Source organism: Cariama cristata, unplaced genomic scaffold, assembly GCF_000690535.1.
Source record: "Cariama cristata isolate BGI_N322 unplaced genomic scaffold, ASM69053v1 scaffold707, whole genome shotgun sequence".
Lineage (NCBI taxonomy): Eukaryota > Metazoa > Chordata > Aves > Cariamiformes > Cariamidae > Cariama > Cariama cristata.
The window spans coordinates 70,393-98,194 of NW_009624791.1; the positions used below are offsets into that span (position 1 = coordinate 70,393).

Below are 27,802 nucleotides of genomic sequence, written 5' to 3' on the forward strand. Positions count from 1 at the left end.
TTTCCTCATAAACATCTTCTGCCCCTGCTTTTCTTGAAAGTGCATGCTAAAAATATTGTCATTAAAAGCAATTTTTTTCTTCTCTGCCTGAAGAAGATTGTTGAAAATGAAATCTTCATTTTTTTGATGACATGAGCCTCGCTTGTTTAAATCTGTGTTATAATTCCATTTTATTTTGTGATAAGCTGGTTTTCAACTTTCAGGCTTTCAGAGAAAAAACATTTTCAGGAGTGCTCCTACTTAAATAAATAAATAAGCATCTGTGTTTTAACGTTCCTTTAAATATCATTCAAGACAGACTTTATGTAGATACATTTGTTCCATCTAATCTGTGCTAGCTATGCACCTGACATGCATATTAGTTTTCTCTTTCAAGGCAAACACAACTGGAATTCTGCAGAGACCGAAAGAGAAATAGTGAAACACGTCCTTTTCCTCAAAAACGCCAGGCAAGGCAAATAATCCTCTATCAACAACCTAGTGAACCTATTTCTTACAAAATACACGTAAAAGAAGCTGAGAAGTAGATGCTAACTACATGAGATATGAAATAACAATTTGAGTAACATGGACCATACATTTTCTAGCTTCAGTCCTTTAGTAACATGTGCTTTTCTACTCTAGTATGTGCAGTCTGAAAAAAATCTGTTGCTGTAAAACAAGTGTTTATTTCTTTTCCTCCTAATTTTTGTGCTTTACGGTTGCATCTACTGCAACACTCTCTTCCAACATCCATGCAAATTATAATTTGTGCTGACTTCATGATTGTGCACATTATTGTCAAAGGAAGTGCTAGATGAATATGCTCTGTGTGTCTGTGTGTGTGCACGTGAGCACAATATATCCTAACCAACATAAAAAAGAAGTAATCCTCACTAAGAAATACTAAAAATCAAAGATCAGTACATGCACATTTTGTCTTTTCATATTTGAATTAACAGATCTAAGTGAGATGTTGAGTTTTACTTTTGCTGTGATTAGGCTTGTTCACAGCCCCTGACAGGATATGTATGAACTCTTTGACAACTACAGGGAATCTGACCTGAGATTTTCTGCCACAGCATGTGTGCGTGTACATAGGGTTGCTCATGCACTTGCTTCCAACTTCTTTTTCTGGGCCCCAGTTACAGTTTCATAAGTGTTATTATAGTCACAAGACACACTATGTAGTCCATGAGATTTTCTCCAGTGGATGGTGTAGGAGGCAAAGGGTGTAAAGAGCATGGCTATGCATTCCCTCCCCAGGAATCTGGGAGGACTCTTTTGCCATGACCTTGGTCTGGTTTTTCTCTACATTCTTTGCTGTCCCCAAGCTGTGAGGCTGATGTGTTTGGACAAACTCATTTTGTTAAGTGGAAATCCCCTTAGAAAACCAGGAATAGAAACTGATGGGAACTCTACATGATTAAGTGTTCAGTGAATTTTTTCTGCAACCTATGATGAATTTACTTAGGAGCAAAGTCTAATAAGTATTTTGATTATCTGCTTCATAGGCTTTCAGCTGGAGTGCTCTGAATTCTTTCTATAGTTACTATGACACGATAGTTAGCAGTCTGACTTGGCCAACATGTTAAGCCATGTTTGCAAAAAGAATACATCAATGATTTTCCTTTACCAGCGGTTTTGTTTTCAGTTTTAAGTAGCTGTCATAAGAGAATCTTAAACATGTTGCATTTTGCTCTTGCTTTTTAAAGAGGAGAAAGAAGCTGAAGAAGTTTTCAAGGGAATAGAATGAGGAATAGGGGAAAATGCTGGTTCATTTCTGTGTAATACTTAGACCAATGAAAGACTATGCTGGCCTATAGAAGCAATATAATCAGTAGAAGAGAGAGTTGCATTTTTTAAGAGCAACAGACTCTGCAAGATTCCTGTGTTTAGGGGACACATGTAGTCACCTGCTTGTCCTGTGAAAATACCAGCCTGGTGGAAAGTAAAAATGTGTATTATAAAATGGTCACTGAAGAATTCCTGAGTTGGTTATGTTTGGGTCACAGGTACAAACCTTTTTGGTACTGTTTTGCCCACAGCTTCATGAATTGACACCGAGGACAAAACAAGAGAGTTTTACATTCTCAACAGAGAACATCCCTCAGTCAGGGGGGCACAGGCCTCCATGAAATGCCATCCTATTCCTGTGAAACAAAAGAGCTTGGAATGAGCAGTAAACTGTTCTCCAGATGTTTATCTCTTTGGTTTACATTCCTTCTTTTGTGTGTGAGACAATTACCTACCAAGTACAGTATTTGATTTAATCGCAGGTTCTGCTGAAGCAAGTAATAATTGAGAAATTAAGCAAGGAAGTTTATTTCAGTTGAAGTTTATTTCAGTTTGGTTGAGGAGATGCAACCTGCAATAACTTTCTTTCCAAATTTAGGACAGCTGAGAGTGTGGTGGAAGCCCAAGTTGTATTGGCTCACTCTAATACCTCAGTCAAGAAGTGGATTTATGTGCCAGGCAGGGAATGGAAAGCTACAACATTTTAGGGGCAAAGCCAGGGCCAAAATACTTCATGGTAACTTGCTCCAGTGAAAGAATACCTCTTACTTGTCTCTGAGTGAAATTGCATGTAATAAATTTCCGACAGATGCTGTATCAGCAAGTAATTGCTTTTACTGTATCTTAAAAGCTTTTCATACTTTAAGTTCTTCAGTGCTCTTTAAATTTTATGTATTGCTTTGAGTAACTTTCCTTCACACTTAACCCCCTTCCTGCTTCCAGCCTTACTGAAAGTGGTCCCGACATAAGAAAATTACTGCTGTGCTTAGAAGAGGTTTGCCAGCTAAACACTTAGTTCCCAGATATATAGCTCAATAACTGTATCCTTATACCTTTAAAACAGATCATGACTCATGTACAATTGTAGCATTTTCAGATGAAAGTCTCTCACTGCCTTTCCTCTCCATATTGCTTCCCTCCCTCTTCCCTTGTGGATTTATTTAAAACTATGTAAAACATAATATTCAGCTGTTGTGTGGGGAAATATGTCCAGCTATATCATTCATAGATCAATTCTGCCAAGAGTTTTCCCAACCATATACTCTAGATCTAGTAATTCCATTGGTTACAGTTTCATTTTATATCAGTATTACATTCTTATACTGTCTGCAGTGTTAAGCCCAAGTAATTTTATTTCTGAATGCTTTGTTAGAAAACATAGTTTTAGCTTAATCTATTTCCTTACTATTGAGTGATTTAAGAGGTATTTGATCTATTTCTCTAATTTTTGGCTGGGAAGAGCCTTTTGGGATTGTTCAGAGAAAGGTCATATAGTTAAAAACAACAAATCTCAAAGATGCAGAAAGAGGATCACTCCTTAAGGGAAGCACTTCAATGTGAATACTTCCTTGTATTTGTTAAAAAAACTCTATTTTCTTTGTAGGCACAGAGTTAGTGTCCAGCTGTTTTGAATGAAATTCTTGGGTTATGTTGGTTTTCTGTTTTCCTTTCCTTGAAGCTGCCTTAGTGGAAAGATAAAAGTTTTTCCATTTTGTAAAGTGACCAGAGGCTACTCAAAACGTGCAAGAAAACAGAGCTTTAAAAGACTCATCAGAAAATCACAAGCAAAATTCTAGCTACCCAGGTGCTGTTGGGGGGGGTGTGGGGGGTGTGGGGGGGGTGGTTTTTTTGTTTATTTGTTTGTTTGTTTTTTAATTGTGCAGCCAAAACCAGAGGTTTTGTGGAATCTTATTTAAGATAGCGATAGAATTCCCAGTGACATTAATGGAAACAGGTTCAGACCTTCTGTATTAAATTGTTGTCTCTTATGCAGCATTGTGGGTGGCTTGCTTGGAACAAAGTTTGCAATTGAATTTACAGTACGAACACCAACTCGGCAGTGGAGCAGATGTTTGGTTTTCTATTTATTTGCTGCATTCTTCAGTGCAAGCCTTGGTGCTTTGGCCAAAAGCTTAAGTGCATCTAAAATGCTTGTGTCTTAGTCTGTCAAATAACTACATGCAGTTAAGATCTTCGGCATGAGGTACAATTATTGTAGTGTCATTGATCACCTGATACACCCAAGGCATATCAAGGCAAACCTGAAAAAAAACATCTTGAAAAGTTACAGGAAATAATTGATCAAGAGGTTACAGTGCGTAGGACACACTGGAATTTCTGTAGCCTGAAGCAATAAGTTCCTTCTTCCTTTCAAGCCTTCCTTTGCAAACCTCTAAAAGTATTTGATGAGGAATTCAGAACTCTGTTTGAGTCTACAGTATTGCAGTAGCCATTGCAAAAGTTAGATGGTTATTTAAAGGTATTGCCTGTATTAGACAATTGACTTTTTTACAAATCAGCTTGATTAAATCAGTTAATCAGCTTATTGCTGTATTTGTTTATTGTGCTTTAAATTGATTATTGCTGTGGTCTTCTGCATAAGAAGGCAGCCTTGATTCCATCATCACTTACTACACCTTTCATTGGAACTACATTTTCCAGCTAAGTGGCAGCTAATACAATGGGATGATGAGTGAGGGGTAAATGTGGATTGCCTGGATGCAGGCATGGCCACCTAACCTAGCCAGAAGTAGCTGACATGGTCCTGGGATGTCCCCTCCTTTCTGGAAATCTCCGACTGGTGCAGGGGGTGAATGAGGGAACCGACTCTCCGGGTATTGAAGCTGGGTGGGTCAGAGTCAAGCCAGTTACCTGGTGCAATTCCATGAGCTGTGCATGGCAGCGGGAGAGCTGTGCTGGGCTGCAGGGTGCGGAGGCTGATCAGGAGCTGTGCTACCCTGGGCCGTCATCACCCCATTGGGTTGGAGGTTTCCTTCTGGAGTGGAGAGGAAGAGAGGCTAGGCGGTACTTCCAAGCATGAACTACCAAGGGGACAGTATTTCTGTGGCAGAAAGCTAGCAAAAAGACTCTTGTCCTGCATTCAAGTCTATCTAATGTGTCTAACACCCAAGAGATTGATGTAATGTCCACTGAGTGCCTCTAAAGCCAGTGTGGGGCTGACAATGCATAGCTAGCGGGATTTTAAGAACCCAAGTGAATATATTGAAGTAAAATGTCCTGTGGTATGTTACCCAGGCTTTTTTATTACCCACAGTACTTGCTTACCTCTTACCTTAGGTAATTCAGAGATGACAGTATTCGCCCAATTACACTGAATAGCTTAAATGATTAGAGGAAAATACTGTCTGTGAGCAAGTAAAAGGACTACATCCTTGACTGAGAATAAATTGGTGTCCAGTGTGCATAGCCTGTGAATTGGTCAGAATGAAATAATGTTGCTTACTGTTCTCATTTTGGGTAATGACCTTGTCTGAGTTTAGAAATATCTGTGAAGGATCCAGATAACTGGAAATTAAAGACTGAAGATATTCAGATGGAGCTGCTGCTTTTTCTGGAGTGTTTCACCCCAATGAGCAAGCTCTTTCAGAAGAACTTGAATTTAGCTGGTAATAAAGATTACGTGGGCAAGGTGGTCTCAGTTTTTCATTTGAAGTTATCAGAGTTAATTGTAAGGGGAATATGATTCAGAGTAACTTTAAATACTATTTTTCCCCACAAATAATTTCTTAAAAATGCGAAGGAAAGTTATATCAAGGGTAGATGTTATTTTTTATATTTTTCCTTTAGTGAATTATATGTTACTTAGTCAACTTTTCAAAAAATCAGTTAATGCTGATAACCTTTCTGTGTGCCAGGCTGCAACTGAACTTCATCATTCATACAATATGTCTGTGCGATGTTACCAAATCAATTTGTGCTGTATCCATTTTGCATTTATGGATAGTTTGCGCTCTCTTATGAGCAGAAATAGTCGGCTGGCAATAGTAGAAGACAGAGCAAAAAATGGCTGGAATCCACAACCTCTTTCTTTGTGGCAGTAGGTCCTTCTTTCATCCACTTTCAGTTTTTCCTTTATCTTATCAATATGTACGAAGCAGATGCTAAGTCAAAAAGCAGATACACTCTTACTTCTTTATAAATCAATCCTTTTACATTGTAACAGGCAGAAAGTTAAAAAAAAGGAAAGGTCTATCTTGTCTGACTGGCAGAAAAGGGCCATGCCTAACTGTAATTGCTTATTGGATATAATTCTGTTCAAAGGCATTGACTTGGCGGGCCAGTCTTGCCAGAGCCCAGGATAGTATAAAACGAAGCACAGGGTATTTCTTGTGTTGCTGAGATGCAGATCATAGTATGAATGAAGGAGTAATAAGTTGTTACAAACTTAGTAAATAAGAAAAAGAAATCTAGAAAGGGTCACTTGCTGGTGTATTGCACGTGTTTAGGAATTGGGGAATGTGTGCTCTGTGATAATTTCATACTCTTACTGTCCAGCTCTGTTCCCTGATTTATCTCAGAAGCATTTTTTTCATGAGTTTTAAGTAAGATGACAACCTGAAAGGACAGGATGTGAAGTCAATCAGAAAAGGATATCGGAATGACTTCTGCGGTTATGTGAGTGCAGTTGGATGCAGTGCAGTTACTGTTCCTCTCTGCCTTGTCCCTTGTTCCCTTTCCTTGTAAAGTACGCAGGCACACTCATTGACCTTTGGCAGCTGATGCTATAAACTTATCCACTGAGTGCAAATTCTGATATAGTTCTTCACTGCCAGTTGTCACCCACGTCTCTGATGTTTGGAGCTAAGGCATTTCTCCTCTGGAGTGGGCTTCACTGTCCTTCATTAAAAAGACAAATTTTTTTTCTTTTTTTCCCTCACTGCCTGATGAAAATTGCTTTCTGAAACTTAGTTTGATTTTGTTTCTAATTCTCAGCTGCGGTAAATGCACTGGGAATTAAATTACAAAGCCAATGTTACCTCCTCATATTCTGCAAACTAGCTCCCTGAGGCATTTCATCACTGTTCACTCTTGAGACTTTACAGTGTTGCAGCGGGGCTGTAAAGTGCCTAAACAAAACTTTATGCAGTTATTGAAAACAAAATAAAATCATAGTTTAAAAATAGGTTAAAAAGAACATAAACTCTTCCAGCCAGGTTTCTAGGCCAACTGCCAAGTGCCGTGGATCCCCAGTGATGTGCATTTGGCAAGCAAGTCTGGTCTGCAGGGGGGCAGCAAGGATTGCCCTGCGACTCATGCTGCCCACCACGCAGAGCTGTTCTCCCCACTGGATCCCAGCCATCATGCCACGGCCACGGCCACAGCCGGGGGTGCGACCGGAGTGGAAGAGGGACGTTATGTGCTGGGCTCTGGAGGGGGACCAAGCCATGAAGCAGGAAGGCAGCTGGAGTAGAGGTCAGCCCCAGGCATCACCTCTGGAGTGAAACACAGTGCAGGCATAGAGAAAGAGAAGGAGGAGGAGGTCGCTTTGGACGATGTTTGACCATTGAGCCATTGGCCACCTGAAACTGATCTCTGCCACAGCAAGTTCTAGTCCTCTATTAACATAATCTTATGCTCCAACTTCTCATTGCTCCTTTTATGTATTATGATCACCCACTAATATGGATCCTCGATACTGTTTTGTTATTTCTCATATTAAATACTCACCCACATTCTCCACTTGTATGAGGAGAGTTCGCCTGTTCTGAAAGGAGCTGACTTCTGTTATGTTTGGCTCCTGAGGCGTCTGTTTAGAATTTATTGAGAGAGGAAGAAAATCAAATTGTGCATTTTATTGAGTTCTATTTTTTAGCTGTTTTTCTTTGCATGAAAATAATCGTTAAAAATGAGACTCAGGTAGACTAAAGGTATTCATAAATTCGTGTTCAATTCATTGAGTGGTTTTAGGGAAAGCAGTTGCAAAATGTGAAACATCATTTTGGCATTAAAAAATTTTTTTTTTAAAGAAATGTTAACTGAATTATAAGAGTTAAGCTTTTGGCATGTCCCAAAACCAAAAGTTACTTGCACAGCAGTAATGCTTCCATGTTTATTCATCCTACACACTACAGTTAGTTCCTTCCAGCTGATTCCTATGGTGACAGCGAGGAAATGGTCCTGTGTAAGCCCCTATATTTTCTGACTATATTAAGAGATTTGGGTGAAGATCACGTGGCAGAAGCTACTCCTGGTGTTGGCAAGTCTCCTGCCCGTGCAGCTGCTCAAAATTCATTGCAGAAAACAAAACTGGGTGTTGAAATTGCAGGAATAGCAGAAAATCTGAAAGTTGGAGGTACTGCCATCTCATCTTCCTAATTAGATATTTATGTGGCCAAATGATTCAGTCATCAGTGGTTATTTTTCCACAGCAGTGAAATACTGCTGATTTTACCAAGGAAAACCTGAGATAAGACAGAATAAAGGAAACCTGTTCAGATCCCTAATTTACTGCTCCGTATCTTCTCTTCTCTCGTGAAGGCTATCTACGCACCTTTTTATTGCGGGCCATGACCATAATGGACAAAAATTAGTAATATTAAGGAAATAATGTGCATAGTTATGGTAGGGTCTAACTTTATGTATTTATTATTGCATCCTGCTCTTCCCGTGTCTCAAAATACCATGATAAGCTCCTCCTTTATGTTAAAATCCTGCAAAAATTCACTTCTTTGCAGGAGAAAACAGGGTAATGCAGTAACAATCTCATCATGGTGCTGTGACACTCTCTGCTCATCAGCTGATGGGTCTCAGAGTAATATGTAGTCAGCTGCTAAGTGGCTGGGAGGTGCAGTGTTCAAGTTCCTGATAAGAAGTCTGTAGAGTGGGGAAGGGCTTCTTTGCATTTTGTCAGTTGGTAAATTAGAGGGGCAGAGCCTCAAAAGCTGTCCTCTATCACTTACCTACATTTACTTCTGTGGGAGCTCTGTTTAAGTCAAATGATCTCTGCTCTGGAGAATGCCATCTGGATGGAAAATAAAACAGACTTGAGTTGTCAAAGCTTTAGACCAAACCAGAGAAAACTGTGGAACTATTGTCTCCATCCTAAGATGAGGACACAGTATCTTACAGCCTCTAGCTGCAAATAGTGGAATAGAAGGACTCTACACGGGTATTCTGCTGATGGAGTGTCAATAAAAATGTTTGATGCTGACCTGCAAAATCCTTCAGAGCAGGCTGGAAACAAAAATGAGAGTGGTTTCTCAGATGCTAGATGTAACCCTGGTGGCCCAATCCACACCATCTCTGCAGAACGTTTATCGGTGATGTAAATCTACGGCTTACTGACAGGGGGGATTTACAGTGCAAAAACCTAAGTTATTTCCTGAAGTTGTAGTAAGTCAGTGATGAGGGCAACTCTTCCATACCGACTTTTTTATGAGGCTGCTTTTGAGTCATCAGTGGTTTGGTTAAGGTCGTAGGAACATTTGTTCGCACTGACATTTTTACTCTATGTAGTTTGAATTTTTTGCAATCTTAATGGGTACTGAAAAGTCTGGCATGTGTCTTTTAGCTGAAGCAGGCGTTAATCACATGTTGCTACTGTTATGAACCTTGAAAGTAGTGCAACTTCATGCTCTACTTGTTCAGACAAACCCTTCTTGGCTCCATGGCAGTTCGGAGAGCAGCTGGCTCTTCTGCGGTCTGTAGTATTGCTGTGTAGTCCTACTACTGTACATTGATTTTAGGGGTTCGGGGAAGCCTTTAGCCCAGAGACCAGTTTTTGGAGTTGAGGAGAGGGCTACAAACACTTTTGTGGAAGAGGTCCACCAGTATCTCTGTGCAGATTGCGAGCTGAGTGATAGACAGAGGAACAAGATCCTGAGCTGGCTTGGATTCGGGCAGTGGCCAGGCTTTGCAGGAGCGTAGGCAGTGCCCTTAACTCTACTGTCAGTCACATCAGTGTAGACCATCAGGCATCAACAAAGTTAATAAATGAAAAAAGCAGTGCAATCAAAAGTTGATTTGCTTAGCTATTGGTTCTAATTACAATATTGTCAAGTGCCTTACTGGATTTCGTATCAGAAGAGCAGTTAGAGTAATATATGTATGTTTACCAAGGTAAGGTATAGGAGGTGCATGTGTATATATGTATTAAAAATGGACAGAAAATCCTACTAGCAAACCAAATGATGCAGGTGAAATCTACATACTGAAGACTCAAAACTGGAGGTTCTGCTTCAGTAAGTCATTGTAGTCATCTATTATGGGAACTGGGAAGCCGATGTTAACTGAAGCAAAATGTTGGTTTTACAGTTCATTAGCAGTCTTGGTGAAACAAGCAGCTCACACTGAGCCATCTGAAAAAGTTTCTGTTTCTCGAATACTCTGAGCCTCAACTACAACACTGAGGAGAGACAACTGATCTTTTGTCAGTCGACATTTATTTGAATGGAGGGAGTTGGGGTTGGGAAAAAAACATTTTCTCTTTCAGTACTTGCACAGCATTCTGAGAGCAGGGGATGGTTATTGTTTCAAGAAAATTTCTATTTGGCAAAGACATATGGTCTCCTGACACGTAGGGGATCTATAAACTAGGTCTGAAATAAGCTCTTTCACACATTTACTCATTCCTTCTTTGGTTAAATGATTTCTGGCACCACACTTGACAGCTGTAAATGTAAGGGTCCTGCACATCTCTCCCCGGACAAGACCTGTTAGCAGTGTGAGCAGGTCTGGGCGCAGATACGCACAGCTGGCTGATTCTTGCTTATCCTGACAAGAAGAATGTAAAAAATGTGCCAGCTTTCAAGGGTCAGAGGCTAAAATATGGATGTGTTTATTGCATATTTTGGTTGTCCCTTTAATAGACAGTTTGACACATTCTTTCGTTGAACTTTCTGGAAGACAAATAGCTCAATATGGACACAGGAGAAATCGCTCCTGTCAGGATTCCCATACATGTAATTACATTCAGGTGCCATGCATACTTAGTGACTGTTGATTTTAATTTTTTTTGCTGTTCAGACCTTTATACCTTGTTGTCAGTGAGGTATTTAATTTTATTAATGTGGATATTCTTAAAGGGAGGATGTGAAATATCAGTTGTTTCAGACTTCACTTTCCCTTATGAAATGGCTGGTATCACATTGTAGATAATTCTTTTGAAGACATCCTTTTGGTCTGCTTTTTCAGTCAGCTATGTGGAAGGATGCCTAGATCTTGCATAACTTAAGCACTGAAAGCTGCTCTTAAGCCTTTCCTTCTATGTGAATGATAGCTAGATCGTTATGAAAAACTGTTTTGAGCTCCTTTGTTCCTTTGCTTTTAAGCTTTTGTGTGTGATATGCTTAACAGTACTGGAAGTTATTAAATCAGCTAATCTACTATGGTGCAAAAATGGTGGCAAGATGTGCTTCTTAACATTAGTAGCCTGGGAATGTAATTGTCAATACACATTACTCTGCATTCAAATGAACAGTCACTTTTTTTACAGCAGCAAGCAACTAATGGAAGGATGAGATTATTGTAGTAGGAAAACAAAAGTCTCAGAATACAGAAGAAAGCAGTACCAAGAAAACATAGTATGAAATCTGTTTTGAATATGCCTGGCTTGAAGTTTTCCTAGTGACTGGGAATGTAAATCACGTACTGAAAAATCCAGGAGAGATGATGTAGTCAATTACAGAAAAGAAAATGTGTGTTTTATTGTGAATGGACATATTTAGATAAAATCAGTCAAAACACTGCTAAAAAAGAATTCAAAATTATTTGTGTCATATGCAGCCAGCTCTTAATAATTTAGTTATAACATTAGATAACCTTTTGCTGATCCAAGGACTGCTGGAATTTCACAGCTCTTATTTTTCAGTCACAAAGTGTGACTGGTTCTCCATATCCAAGAAAACCTGGAGATCAGCATTTTTTTAGTCTATATGAGTGCAATCTCAAAATGACAGAAGGAGAATGTTCAAGCTAATTACAAAGGGAATTATTGGCTTTGTTCATATAGGAACCCCTTTAATATTTGGAAGGGTTGTTTAATGATGTGATCTGGCATTTATTCTGCAGTGCATCATCATCAAACAAACAAAAAAAAGCGCCCTCGGTTGGCGTTTTTGCCTAAGGGCTGCTGAGAGCTGATTATTCTTTTAATCAGAACCATCACAATCAAGACAGACAATTAGCTAGGTTAGGTCTCCGCTGATTTCTCCTGTGGCCCTAGGCATCAGATGGCCTTGAGCACTCTTGAATCCTATCAACAAGTATTTGAGTAATACCTGTTTTGCTCCACCTGTTGTCATTAAGACCCTCTTTTCTTCTATTGAAGTGCTTGGTTGTGTGCATGCTTATTTTTATTACACTGATCCCAGAAGGCATTAATTGTCCTTCAAAAAAGAAAGCTTACTAGCCTAGACAATAAATACAGAGTTTATGTTTCTAGTGTGTAGTATAAAATTGTGGACATTATTTTGATATACCGTGCGTGTGTTTGTGAGTATGTACCTAATTCTGTATTTTTATCTGTAACATTTGTTTTCATACATAGAGTAAACACATATATTTAGACAGTTAGCCATGTAATTGAATGTACAACTTGGGCATGTCATGTGGTGAACCTCTGTGTTTGTAAATGGTCACATGCTCCTTCTGCCAGCAGCCTGCTTCAGTCATTAATTCTGGTTTTCCCCTATTATTTTTGCACACAGCCAACGCTATTCTGCTTAGCTGGAGTTTATCTACCCAGGTGGTCTACTTGATATCTAAATGAACTAAATATTATAGTTAGTAGGCCTGATTTTGTCCTGTTCTTCCCGCTTATTTATGTACTGAAACCAAGGAGTTGCTCCTTGTTTTGCCCTACTGCAACAGAAGGTGAAACTTGATCCAGTAGCTCTTGTGGGGTGGACATTTTTGTCAGCAGGTCCTGTGAAACTGAAGTAATTTGCAAGCTGACACATTAACTTAATCGTCCCCTTTCGCTGCTGTATTCTTAAAAACCCTTAATGACTCAATAATATTTTGCTTCCTTCAGCTTCTAGTCTTCTTTTATATAGTGTGTGGTTTACTATTCTTAAAAAAAAAAAAAGAAACCCAATGTATTTAAAATATATATAAAAAAATATACAAATACCTAACATACCTAACATAGGCAAAAGAAAAAGCAGAGCACAGAAGGTGACTGAACTGGTAATTCCCTTCAATGCCTGCCATGACTCTCTGAAGCTTGTTGGTACTGTTGATGTAAATTTCAAAATATTTCTCAATTATAAAAATTAATATCAAGTGATGACAAATTTTTAGGACTTTTTTTTTTTTTCAAAATGTGGATTCCTTCAGTTATAATTGAATATAAGAATTGCTTCTTGGAACAATCTGGGAGTTTTACACCAGATTCAATCAGTTCTTAAAAGTAACTGTTCATGTCAAGATAATTCTTTTTCTGTATTCATTGATGGAAGAGTTTAGCTTGCTAAGTGGCTGATTTTTAGCTATGTGATCTTGCTACCCCTGCAATGGAACAAAATTTTGGGAACAGGAGCTGGTTTTTGTAGTGTTAGACAGCAGTATGGAGATTCTTGAGTTTTATCTACTTTGAAGAATTTAAATAACAATGTTCAACAGACAAAAAAAATCTAATTTTAAGGGTATAGAAATGAGTGAAACAATGTTTAGCCAATCAACCCCGACATATTAAGTAGTCATCTTCTCTGTTGTGCTGTACTGGAAAATGATCTCTGTGTTTCAGGTTGAGAAGTTTAAAATAATTGATTTTGAAAGGAAGAACAGGTTTCAATTAGCCTTAATGCAAGTTTACTCATTTGTAATGCATTAACGAGAGAAGATATTCCATACCCCATGTGTTATGAGCACACACATTTGAATAGACTGTGTTTCTATGCAACACACATATACATAGCTGATACTAACCAGTGGAGCCGATTCAGTCTCTTGCTGTCTGCCTATTTAATCAGGAGCATCATCTCAGCATATAAAAGTGAGAAAATTACATGAGTGAAGTGAATTAAGCTTTAATGTTTGAACACATAGGAATTATGTGCTGCCACCTATGTTCAGATTACTGGTAAAATCAATGGTAGCGTATTGATAAAGTCTCAGGTCATTTTTTATCTTGCTTAGCGTGGGTATAGTGATGGTGATGTCATGACCTTCTAATGGACCAAAGAACCATATGTTAATCCTAGTAAGAATTTTTTCTTTTGTGCAATAAAAGGTGCCTGCTCATTAAAGTAAAAGCTTTTTAACCCTTTCCCTCTGTGGATTAAGAGTCAAGTATTGACCACTAACATACCTGTGGTTCAGTTTCCCAGAGACAGAATAATTAAATGAAAGTCATAAGAGGAATTACTGTAATAATATTGGTAATGAATGATTCTCAGTATGAAGTTATTCGTTATCATGTTTCATATCGTAAAATGCTGTGTTCACACATTCTTCTTTGGCTGAGGTAGTTTTCATTCGACATCAGCATAATAATGAATAATTTTACACCACTATGTAGTCCATGCAGATTCGCTGCTTTGTTGAATGCTTTCTGCACAGTTAGGCCTCAATTCAGGAAAGCGTTTAACCATTTACCTAAATCCTTCAGCTTATTATGTGCTTAATTCTAAAGCATCCACTTAATTGCTGTCTTCAACAGAGCTGCTTATTAGAACACAGAACCTTAATAGTCACATAACTGTAACCTTTTGGCAACTTCGGAGCTACTGTGTCAGGATGTGTTTTTTACATCAGTCATAGCTATGATTTAAATAAAGAATAAATATTCATGTGCTGTTATTCAGACCATTCTGTAATCTAACAAAAGGTCTCTTAACATATATTTAAGTACATCTAAATGCCTGAGTTAAAACATGCCAAGATGTGAGTAAGGGAGAAAATGCACTAAAAAGCGGAAGATGCTTGATCATTGGCAGAACTAGTTCATAAACAAAGGCAAAATAACTGATGAAATGGAAAAAAATGGTTAAACAGCTTGATTCAGTATCTCAGCAAAAACAGTCTAATAGCTTAGCAAAAGGCAGTAATTTTCTGTCCGCTTATTTCTTTCTGTAATCCAAGGAACTGTTAACCTTTGTTAAAGGATTTGGAAGGTTCAGGCTGCTTTGCTTCTTTGATATAAAAGCTAAAGTAGATAGATACGTTACTGTAGTTAAGTTAGTGTCTTAATAAATCAAAACTTATTGATAATATATTTAAAACCATGATTTTTAGTTCATTTGACATATTTAATGTACAAAATAATTAAGATTTTTTTTTTCACTTCATTGATGAAAGGAAAAGTTAGGGAAACAAAACAAATTACCTCCAGCTGTTCAACATGTTGTCTGCAAGTTTGTTGAACACCAAAGCCTTAAATTGCCTTTTGCTCCTGGGAGCTTGGAAGGCATAATTTAGGAGAAGATTTTTTATTTGAGGGAAGGAGGTGGAGGTCTCTACAGATGTTTCTTGCCATGTTAGGAAAAAGCAGGTGTAAACCAAGTTTGATTATGTTTGCTTCACTGTAAAAATTCTTGCAACACATCTTTGGGCATAGATGGCCTCTCAGCAACCTTAGAGAGCAAGCTTGAGCAGCAGAAGAGTGTTCCTAGAGAAATGACCGTCTGATTATGAAGTGTACATCCCTAAAAGCACAGGACAAGCTGAGCAATACAAAAGTCTAAGATATCTTTGAAGTGCAATAACAGACCTTTCAGCTGTATTATTTTTCTTTTGAGTCAGAATGTACAAGATGAAAGGACAAACCTTGAGGTCTGTATTCTGTTTCAGTCAATCTTTAGCTAAACTTGTATTGCAGACAGTAGAAAACTAGGCAGCCTTCATTTACCTAGGCTTTTTTATGTAGCAGCCTCCTTAGAGAGCTTGTGAGATGCTTTTAAACAGAGACTTTAATATATTCTTTTACAGAAGTGTTTATTTTGATTAAAATTACAAACTGGGATAACAGAAGTCAAGATTTACTTTTTCTCCAAGTAAATTCATCTCTAAAAAAGAATCTTGACTCTGAGGGGTTGACAAGGTGCACTCTTGCCTCTCACTGTTATAGGAAGCAAAGGTGAAAATGTTCAATTGTTAAACGTTTGAGGACTACTGCATTTGGTTAGGCACTTGTAATCAGCTGTATCATTTCTTATCCATCTTCTTCTAGACAATCCAGCATCATAGATTACAAATGACTTTCTTAGCTATGAAATACATGTTACAAGTTGTATCTCTGGTAGAAATACAAGAAAGCTGGGGAGGGACTTTTTACAAGGGCATGTAGTGATAGGACAAGGGACAATGGCTTTAAACTGGAAGAGGGAAGATTTAGATTAGATATTAGGAAGAAATTCTTTATTGTGAGGGTGGTGAGGCAGTGGAACAGGTTGCCCAGAGAAACTGTGGATACCCCATCCCTGGAAGTATTCAAAACCAGGTTGGATGGGGCTTTGAGCAACGTGGTCTGGTGGAAGGTCTCCCTGCTCATGGCAGGGGGGTTGGAACGAGATGGTCTTTAGGGTCCCTTCCAAGCAAACCATTCTATGATTCTATGATTTTATGAAATTTTCAGGTGTCAGGCTCAGAAATGCAGAGAAGCAGTTAGTTTTCCATTTGGCAACCAAGCTCAGTGTCCACAGGCTGTAGTACACCAAATTCCAAAAGTTTCCAGAGATTCAAAAAATTATCATACCAACTGATGAAGAAAAATCCATCATTTTCTGTTAAGCACAAAGAGCCCGAACCTCTGGCTATGCAAAAGAGTGGTGCCTGTTCTGAGAATATGCTGGGGAGGTATGACTATGTACATACTTGGTGTAGTGTAGACATCTTCCGTTTGCCACCGTTGGGAGTGTTTTGTTGGCCTTGATGGGAATTTGTTCTGGCCTGGGATGACTTCTCTTGTTTTTGACATTGGTGCTCTGTAACTGGGAATTTGCCCACACAATTGGTCTAAGTTGTATGTGCTGTCTTTTTAGCCTCGAATTATGTCTTTATGCCCCAACTATGTGCTTAAGCTATGAACACTTCATTCTTGAGTTTTAGGGTTTGTTTTGTTCCTTTATTACTAAACTATTACTTAAAAATGAAAGGAAAAAAATAATTCATGCTCAATAATTCATTTTAACATTTAAGGAATAATGCAAAGGCTTCTCCATAGACAGTAATGGTTCTTGCCAGACCTCTGCAGTCCCTTCCTCACACCTGCCTTCTGATATCTTTATAATAAGTAGGAAAAAGAAAGGAGGGCAGGGGAAGAAACCTTTGGTTTGTCTGTGATATTCTCTGCTTCTTATCATAAACCTTAGTGTCTGTGTTTTTAAAAACAGTTACTATGCTTTATGCAGACAAGATCATCATTCAGTTGTGAATGAAGCGATTACACTACAGGTTGAAGATTAGAATTCATTTTAAGATTAATTTTGAGAAAAATGCAACAGGGAAATTAAGAGAATAGCTTCAATTTTACCTCTCTGAAGTTTCTGATTGATCTGAGAGCAATGCGATTTTTTTTCCTCCCTACTTTTCTCCTATATCAATATTTTACACATGCATATAAAAGTATATGAGTGGGTTTTGCACCTTTTATCAATTCAAGCTTTATTTATACATATTGAAAAACTGTTTCAGTCACTCTTGAAGAAACAAGAATTCCAAAACCCTGTAATAGGAACTATATTATGGGAGCTTCATGATTTGAAAAGGGGTGGGAGGAATAATATAAAAGCTGCATTGAATTCCACCGTTTGTTGATCTCATTCAGTTAAAAAAAAAAATAAAAATTGCATATCAGTTTGTAATCTTTGTAATGTCCTAGATATTTTACAGTCTAATTGGCAGTTTATAGTGCAAAGCTTTTCAACTCATATCTCTAAACAGAGAAACAAATTTGGATCAGGACCTACTTTGTTCATATGATATACAAAACTTAAGATAAATTTCTCTAGGTGAAAAAAAAATTTAAATCCTATTGTTCAGAGACCATATGTATCAAGATGAAACTTGATGGAAAATTTTATAGTCTATATACTATAAATCTTTAGAAGAAATTACAGAAATGAAAAGAAAGAATTTCTAACCTTAATAATAGCTGTGCTACTTGGTGCTGCTGCAGTCTGTAATCTAAAACTTTGGTTGGTTGTTTTTCTTTTGCTGATCTGCCTAGCATAAGAGAGACACTAATATGGAAAGGTAGCAGGAACTAGGTTAAATTATTAGATTTCTCTGTAGAACTTTCTCTAAAATGCCATTTCCATGTCAGGAAAGGATGTGTTTTTCCTGTGGGTCTCTTAAATAAACACAAGACAATTGTGTAGCAAGAAATAAATTCATTGATTGAAACCTACTTTCCTGATAGCAGATTGTCTGCAAATTTATATATGCACTTGTTAGCTATTCTAACTTTGTTTTTATGTGAACAAGTTTAAATAGCTTTTGAGAATGTATTTGAATATATAGGTTATTCATGTTAATAGCAAGTGTGGTTTAATACTGGAATTTCTTGTCATGTTTCTGGGTCTGTTTGTGTGGGTCTGTGATTTTGTTTTTCTCTCTAGATTTTGCTCAGGCTATTTTATGTTACATCTGGATTAATTCCTTTTAGCTGGAGGATGTGGATTATGACGATAGTTTATTAAAACATACATGGTTTATTAAACTCAAAAATACTGTGAAACATCTTGAGGATTAGTTTCATTTTATACACTTACATATTGGGAAATTAAGGGGTAGATTTTACCAGTTACAAGTCATTAGAATTTCTGAGTCTCCAAATTCTAACTTGATCACAAAATACTTTAAATTAAGTTTGTTGACAGGTTGAGAGATTAATAATAAACAGCTATAGCTTAATGTCAGAGAAAAGCATTTCTAGTGCAACAGCAAGTGTAGGTGTATATGCAACAGATAGGCACTTTTGTGAAAATATGTTTCTCCTCGAATACTGCCCATGTATTTACTGGTGCAGACTGGTGAAGTATGTTTTCCCTAGGAGTATGGAAGAGATGGAGATTTCGGTTCATATGAGTTAGTCATCACTCTGCTTTTAATATATTAGTGGGAAAATAAATTTGCAAAGCTGACTTGCATTATGTACACTTCCTCGTGGAAGCAGACTGCAGTTTATTATTCAGTGTGCAGGTCAACATACTTGTTGAGCAAGTGTTCTTTTCTTTCATTTTGTGAGTGTGAGAAGCAAGACCTTTCTGCAGATAGGGCATTGTTCTCCATATCCATTAACAGATGTCAGTACATGCCTGGGGCAGGGTTAGCAAATACCAGTCACAGAATCACATTCCATCAAGGCTGATAGTCTGTGTCTTCTGGGTTAGACACGTGATCAACACATGTTGTTAGAGTCCAGTTCAGACTTTTTAGTAGTAGTACTACCTGTGTGGGACTTTTTATTATTATTTTTTTGTTGTTTTTAAGAATTTAAACTATGAATAGGTTTTTTTGTCCCAAATGTGTCTGATAGTAAAGTGCATGTAAGTACAGCAGAGATCAGGTAAGACTTTCTTGCTTTTTAAAGAAAGGTAGATATGCTAATGAATCAGCAAACTGCAGTTTTTCTGGTATAGGCCAGAGGTAGCTCAGGTAGGTTTTGTATTTTTAAGCAAAAACATGGAATAAAAGATGAAACTGGCATCTTGTGTGGTATTAGTGTCTAAAATAGACAAATGACAAGTCACGCGTGGATGGTATTGATGACCACATTTTAAAATATGTGAGTAGTAATTACCAGATCTCCTCATTCCACCTCAGATAAAGTGGGATAAATGTTTCTGGTGAGCTCCAGAGTAGTACTAATGTGAACACAAGTAATGAGATTGTGTCCATAAATCAATTTAACAAAGAGACTGGCTTCAGCCCAGGCATTCTGGATTCACACAAATCTCAGCCTGCCTTTAGTATCTGATTGGGTGTTGTACCTTTCAGATTATGTTACCAGGGTCTTCAACACTGAAGTTTGTCCTGTAAGTCTAAGTGATGCCTTTGAGAGAATAGTAACCTTCCTTTACTTTCCCCGCCCTCCTTCTCTCTTCATCCATCTCCGCAAGTTAAATGCCCACAGCAATGGAAAATCAATAGCCAGGTAGAGTCTGTAGTCATGGAGATTAAAGCTATCAGAGCTGCGACAGCTGAGAATGAGAGCCTGACGTCTTCGGGAGCAATGCTGTGACATGAGGTATCCCTTTATCGCCCTTATCATCCACAGTATGACTGTGTCCCTGAAGCCCCCAAGATGCAACAAGTGCTTCGCTTAAGAAGTTGCAGTAAAAAAGAAATTCTGAGAGATCAGGTGGAAGTCATGTGTGCCAGCTTTGAACAAATTTTACAAATGCAGTGTCTCAGGAAACAGTTTTAATAAACAGAATGAAAAATGTCCAGCTCATTGATTAGGAGGTGCAGAATGATGTGAAGTTAAGTGGGTGAGGGTGTTGCAGTACTTGAGAATCTCTGGAGTACCCAGATTTATCGGTGGGAAATAAATGTTGATTTGTTTATTCCCTCCCTGTCTCATACCTACTCAGGGAAGAGCAATTAGTTTCTATTTTTTAATGTTTGCTTTATCATAGAACATATATCTTTCTGCAGTGCCAGCTATAAAAAGTCAATACAGGACCCAGCTGTACAAATAAACAGTTATGAGTGTAAGGGGGAAATGATTAACAGTAAGTGGAGTAAACACATTTTTGCAGAGTGTATTTCTTAAAGAGCTTTTAAAATATTAAAATAAAGAAAAGATGTGTGTGTGCTTTAAATTCAATATTGTTGTTAACTGTTACGATGCAACTGAAATTTTTGTTCGGCAATAGAATCAGAAAAAAAAGGTATTTCAGGTCTCTCAGGTTAATGGAATTAACAAAACATGTGCCATTCAAAGAACTCATGCATTTTAAATAGGATATAACCCTTTCCCATTCAAACCTACTCCTTTCCTCCTCTGTTTTGCAGTCTATTTTGCCATGACTCTGCTAATAGAAGCCTCCTTATTCTGGATGTAGGCTTCCTTTGTTATGCAAAGGCTGTGTTTCAGTCAAGGCACATTAGGAAGTTTTCAACAATCAGGTTTTACTGAAAACGAAACAAAAAAACAGAAGTGGAGATATTAATTTCAAAAGGTCTAGTTTTTGTCTCAGCACAGAATAAAAATAATTATCATGAGTTTGGTATTTTTTGGTGAATTTCTTCTGTTCTGGCCAAATATTCTTTGACTCTTCAGAGTTACTCAGTGCTTAATGAGTTCTTTTCTTTAAAAACCTAAATGCTTGCTCAAACGGATTTGTTTCATGTTTCTTCCTATGTTCTAGCCCCTATAGTAGATCACTTGATTGTCTCATTTAAATGGGCAGTATGAACTACCAGACACAATGGTAACTGATCTGAATCCTGTTATTTAACAAGAAAAAATGCCAGCCCTCCAAATAGGAAGGCACAATGTCTGTGTTGTATCGTTGGCTGATAAGAACAGGTGAAGGCATGAGATTCTCCAGGGAGATAAGTCACGTAAAACTGATGCTTTCACTCATGAAGTCCAGCTTAATGCAACTCTTTTTGTTCTGATTTTCATTTATTTGGTGTTTTTGCTTTTGGACCCATCCAAGTAGTATGAGAACTCTCCCAGGACATAGCAGGAATAAAAGGGGAAGGTAAATCTCTAACAGATGCATGTGAAGTGAAATGCAGGGAGATCACTTGGCTCTTTCAAGAAATGGGGTAGGCTCTTGCAGTGGGTTGTGAAACAGTAATTTGAAGTGTGATGAACTCTTTCAAGTGCAGGAGCCTAATTCTGTTCAGCTGTGTAATTGTGATGGAAGGGAGCCAGCCAAAGGCAGAGACTTGGGCACAACCTTTTGGGAGGCTTGTTCCAGCAGAGTGGGTTGGAGAGTAAAACGAAGGCTACAGATAATAAGTTTCTCTGCCTGATTGATAATGAACTAGTAATAAGTGGCCTTATTATAGTAATAAGTTTCCCATGGAAGCCCGATGATTGCAGAGAAGCTTTAGCTGAGTGCGTGTGACCACATCTTATTTTGATCAGCTGTAGCACAGCAAAGCTGTGTAATTATCATAATCTAACAATTAGCCTGGCATCCTTTCCCAGTGTTTAATTACTCCAATAAATGGTAATTGAATAGAGGACTTAATGACAAGAGAATAAGTTTCTTTCTGTGTTGTGTACTTAACTTGCAGTCTTTACTAGGCATAATTTTTGAATACTGTTTTTTTGAACAACAGCCTTGATTAGTTGTTCCTCTTTTGTTTTGTCAGTCAGTATTTTCCTTCCTACATAGTGTTTTCTCATGGTGTTTTGAACTTGTCTTAACTTGTGAAACTGTAACCTAAGGACTAAAAGGTCATAGACAGCTCCTTTATATTACAGGGTTTTTTTGTTTGCTTGCTCAGGGTAGCAATATCCTGCTAGAGATCTAAAATGTCACTGGCTTGCTACTGTTAGCAAACCCACTTCTCTTAGCATCTGGAAAATGTTGAATTTTCTTTTGGTTTGAATAGAGCTAGAATTAAAATAGCTCTTTGATTACTTCATTGTTTGTGCATCAGAATCATTGTAGATGTCAGCAGAGCTATTGAGAACAGAGTTTATTAAATGTTGTGACAAAGCCAGTAAAAAGAGCAGAAAAGCATTAAAGAGGTTATTTTTGCATAGCACAGAAATAGCATCTTTAAAATTAACTGCAGTATAATGGTACACTTAGTCCCACAACCCCTCAGATAATTAACAGCCATAAGATCCCTCCCATCACACATAACAGCTTTACCTTAGTTGAAGTGAGGGGGCTTGGACAGTCTAAAAGAGTAACAAGGCACAAGTTACCCTGCTGTGTTCCAGTCAGAGCATGTGAGTAGAGCTGGGGGTGATCTAATGCACTACACTTGCCACCTAAACAGAGGCAAAAGCTGTGAGCAAGCTCAGTAGTGTAGAATAGTAAATAACTGACCTCAGTATATCCTAAGAGCAATTAAAATGTTATGCTTTTAAAGTATGTTACTGTTTTCCAGGAAATGTTTGGGTTTTGTGTATTATCACATATACAAACATCTACTTTACACTCATGTCTCTGTTATTAATAATTTAAGCAAATAGTTTTGTAACTGGCTAACAGAAATAAACTTAATTTTCAACCTGTTTCTGTATTTTTCCAGTTGAAGCTTTTTGCTGTGACTAGAGCATCTGTAAGACATGTTTCTCTTGTCTAGTAACATTTAGTCTACTGATGGTTCAGCCTTTGTTGGGATACTTACGGCACCTTCTCACCTGACTGCTTTTTTCATGATACTTGTAGGAATGGACTTATCTCTAAGACCTTTCTGTCTCCATTAAATTTAGTTAAAACTAGCTTAGTGGCCATGAAAGTAAAAAGGAGGAGCTGAAGGACCAGCGGTTACAGGGGTATGCACATGTGCCGCTCACAGAAGCCTTTTTTCCTTAGGAAGCAGAATAAGTAACTTTTTGATGTGCTGTTTCTGAAGAACTATGTATAATTATGGTTTATATTTACCCCAAGAATAAATTGATGCAGTGAATTTTGTTGATGTTGCTCTGCATTTCAAATTTTCATTTGAAAGCAAGGCCACTGTTGTAATGCATTCAGCAGTGGCAGTGTCCTCTGCACACTGGTGTTACAGGCTGTGCAGCCGTCAGGCAGGGGAATTGGGACCACTTGCATCTGATCCCTTCTGATACCAGACTGAAGACCAGAATTTCATAATTCATTGTTAGAGCAGTTATTTGAAGTCTTCTATGGTTCACAATGAAGCCTTACCACATGCATTTGACAGAACAGAATACAAATAAAGAAAGATTGACATAGTAAAAGGAAAATTTTCCAGTACTCTTAAGGTAGAGTATCTGGTGTGCTGATTTTACAGGAAGGGTGATAGAATATTACTAATAAGACTTGTATGGGAAGCAACAAGCAGAAGCTATTTTAATTTTTTATCTATCTAAATGATAATGGGCAATTAGTGTTATCTTGCTGTTCTTAAACTGGATTTTTATAATGTTTATTCCAAGAAAGAAAGGAAGAAAGAAGCAAAAAACAAATGAATGAAACTGTTATTGCATTGTAAATATCTGTTTAAATAAACTGTTGCTTGTTTCAGTGACCAGCAAAGTTATTAAAATCAAGATGAGTCACATACGCTTCAGAACTTAAAAGTATGAAGAGAAGCATGCACACAGACTGTGTACATTCACTTGCGTTAATGGATAAACAAAACACAGAAGACATTAATTACTTTGAAAATGTTATGCTAGTCTTGTGTTTCTGTGGCTAAAGTTACCATGAAGTTCTTTCTCTGCCTCCTGAATACCTGGACACTTCATCAGTGGCACTTGTGCACAGAAACATTCATGACTACCTTTCCTGAAAGCAGTATGCAAGTTTTGTGTAGCAAGCTGGTGTTTGTTGGTTATGGAAATGTTTAGGTTTAGAAGCTACTTAACTATCTGTCTCTGTCTTCAAAATGGCTTTTATAGCCCTACCACCTAATAGCTAGCTTTATAGTATGCAGGTTTCCAAGACACTGAATGCCACCTGACACAAAACAAAGGTTAATTATGTTTGAAGAATAGCTGTGTTTTGCTGTGTGTAAGCCAGAGTGCACGGAGACAAATGACATTATTTGCAAGAAGGTTTGTAGATCCTGTCAGAGTTTTGGAGAAGCCTTTTTGGTTATTTTCTACCACAACGCAATGTTCTGTTGTGCAAAATCTAGATAGGACTGGTTTCTTCCTCATAGTGGGATTTATATAAAGATCCTGATTACTGTGTTGTTCCAGAAGGCCATGGGAGTCCAAATGAGGATCTGCCAGAGCCGGATGAAAACCTAACTGAGGAAAGGAAAAGTACATCAGTAGCATTACTAGAGAGCGTAGGAAAGCAAGTTTTCTGTTCTGAATGGGGCTGGAAAAAGGGACCGACTTACCAAACCTTAAATGCAGTCAACAGGAAATCTGCTATTCCTGTCATGTCTACAAATAGATCTCTTAAGGGATTTCACCTTCCCTTTACATATTGTGCTCCTCAGCATATGTAGATGGCTAAACATTGATAAATGCTTTCATTTTAAGTTAAACTTTTATTTCACCCTAACAGCTGACATTACATTACATTACAGGCTGTAAATGTTATGTGTTTTCCTCTCGGATGTGGTTTAAAATTCTTTGAAATATGTTTCTGAAGTGTTTGTTTTAATAGCTTTGAGGACTCTGAGCTGATGAATTTTTTGTGAGTTACTCATGGCCATCCCTTGCCTTTCTGTTCAGGTTAGAGGCTTTTGTGAGTCCTCTTTGAGAAGGTAAATACAACACAGTGCCTTGTAACTGGAGAAATGAGAATGGTCTCAGTTCACTCCAAGAAGTAGGCTGGAGATGTAGCCACTTTTGGAAAAATACAATTAGTTCTACATCTCTACAGTGCACATGCTATGGTCTTGATTACTGACTTTTACAAGAGGGAAAATAAATACCTGCTTTCTGCTTGTGAGTTGGCTAATAACCTCTTTCCAGTATTGCTGTTAATATATGGAGTGAAGGGACTTCACTCAGAGCTGCTTGATAAAATATCTTGCTACATGTTTCCCCTGAAGCAAGTTCACTGCTGTGCAAGCAGTATCGGCTAAAGGCCAGTTTAGATCACTTGAAATATGGACCGTCCTCTTCCTTTTCTAGACGCGTAAATGGCTTCGGCAAATGACTGTGGAATGAAAATACTGACAGAGCAGGGGAGTGGGGAGGGAAGGACACTCAAATAAAAAGGACTTGGTTGTGTGCTTCACCCTCAGATCTGTTTTGCAGGCAGCCCTTGCTTCTTACTTTCCATGTGCTGGACAGGCAAGGGTGTGCTGGGGTAAATGAAGACACTCAGCTGCTTCAGGACTTAGGGAAGCAGAAATGAGAATGAATCTGCTAAAATACCGTGATCAAAGAGGACGACTGTGTTGTGGTTTTGTTTGGTTAACAAGACAAGAATAGGGTACTTTGCCAAAAGGGAGTTGGATGAGCTCTTTGTGTGCAGTATTGGGTAGAACAGCTCACTGGTGCAGATTAGAAGTTTGATTTCATTGCTAATGTGGATTTAAGGTGTGATCACAAATCTGGTTGTCTGTCTGCATTTGCCATCTCCATTATCATAGACTGTGTGGCCAGATTCTTCCCCTTAAATTCATCTATTGATAGTACAGACTCTGTCTGGGAAATGTCTGTCTAGACTCTCCTTTTGGATAAAGGAGAGAAATAGCTCCTTCAGGAGTGTGATCTGTCTTATTCCGGTGTACTTTGGGCCTAAACAGACCAGAGGAATTGGACTCAAGAAGTTCCTCTTTCTCTCCATTGACTTAAAGAGAATGTGGAGAAGCAGTTCACATAAGGTTATTTGTGTTGTAAAAGTCTAATCTTAAGGAGATGACTCTGAATGTCTACAATTACGTAAGTGCGGTCCTGAAAACATATGGTTTCTATCACAAAAGTGTAATTGGGCATTATTTTGAAGGCACAGACTGATATAAGAGGTAACCTTGAGAATCCCTTGAGAAAACTGCATTGTCCGTCACCTGGATGGTTAAAAAAAAGCATGCGCGCACACACACACACATATAGATTAAAAAAAAATACATTCATTTTTACTTACTAAAACTGTAATTTAAAGAGAGAGAGAGATATCATTGCCAGAATGTGGCTTTCCTATTTAGAAATTCTTTTTCATTACCTGTAAGAAATGGCATACTGTTAACTGATACAGAGAACAGACATCAATTTGAAAACAATACATTTTTTGCAAATGTGTTAAGACAGTATCTGTTCAGGTGACAGGTTTTGAAAGCACTGGAGTGCAAAAATGTATTTTTAACTAATTATTTAGATAAATGTAAATTCTCCTGGAAGAACTGTGGTTCAGAGAGGCTTTTCTATGTTACAGAATGGAACTGTGAGGCTGTGCACTGGCTGAAATTATACAGATATATCATGCTTTGATGCGTGTTCAGTTTTTCCCCTTTAAAAAGCTATTTTATTGAAGTTAAATTATTGTAGGGATATGAAAAGGTGCAGTTTGCTCTGAATTTATCCTTGGAGGGCCAGCAGATCATTGCTTTTTCTCTGAAATTAGATAGAAGGATCCAGATGGCAGATTTCAAGCCCATCAGGTGTTTAAAATATGCCCCTCAGCTAAAAAGAAGTATTATAGTTAAATCTGTCATGGCCTTTTTATTGCTTTGTGGTACACTTGACAACTGCAGCCGTGGAAGAGAGAAGCTACAAGTAACCCAGTCAGCCTGAAGTGGAGTAGGTCAGTGGCTGGTTTCTTTGGCTGCCCCAGGGAGTTTGATAGACGTACAGACCTGGTTCATGGAATCATTAAATCCATCATGGTGTAAGCTCCCATGGAGGCAGTGAATTTGTTCCCATAGTTTCTTCCGGGTGCTACAGTAGGCATTAGAGAAGTAATGTAAGTGAAATGTGGAGGGGAGAAAAAAAGACACCCTCCCCACCCCCAACAAAACAAGAATCCCACATCTCTAAGGAGTCCTTAGTAATAATAATAGGAATAATAAAGTACATCTGGGCTGGTGCCTTGTGCTGCATTTCTCAGCTGGCACTCATTCAGAACTGTCACATTAGGCTGTGTGCTGATAATTCATATCCCAGAGTCCTTTTATCTGAACAGAGCAATGTCTCCACTATGTACTTTTGGCAAAGGAGATGCACTGCTTTTCAAATATCTTTAAAAAGCAATAGAGGCTTTTCTTTGCATCTTGACAAACTGCTGCTAATCATGAAGAAAGAGTAAACCTGTTTGTGCTATTGTAGTAGCTGTAAGTACTTGCAGTTAAGTCAGCTTTCAGCACAGAGGTGATTACTGCCTGATTCAGAGAAGAAGATATGTTTGGGTTATTTATTTGCATGCATATGTAGATGTTTATATAGACACTGATTTGGGGGTCTGATACAGTTCTGGCTTCTTGCTTCTTTCTCCAATTAAAAAAAGCAAACTACAATCAAATAAAGCATTTGTTTATTCAATGAATGATAGGGAAA

The 27,802-nt window shown here is 38.0% G+C and overlaps 1 protein-coding gene across 1 annotated transcript in view; it reads left to right on the forward strand.

Annotated features, from left to right (window-relative positions):
• The first annotated feature begins 7,908 nt into the window (after nucleotides 1–7,908).
• The window catches only part of LOC104164077 (ephrin-A5-like), a 58,110-nt gene continuing 38,216 nt past the window's right edge, over nucleotides 7,909–27,802 (forward strand). The window contains exon 1 of the mRNA XM_009703302.1: nucleotides 7,909–8,089. Coding sequence (XP_009701604.1) covers nucleotides 7,909–8,089 — 181 coding nt within the window. The remainder of the gene's footprint in view (nucleotides 8,090–27,802) is intronic.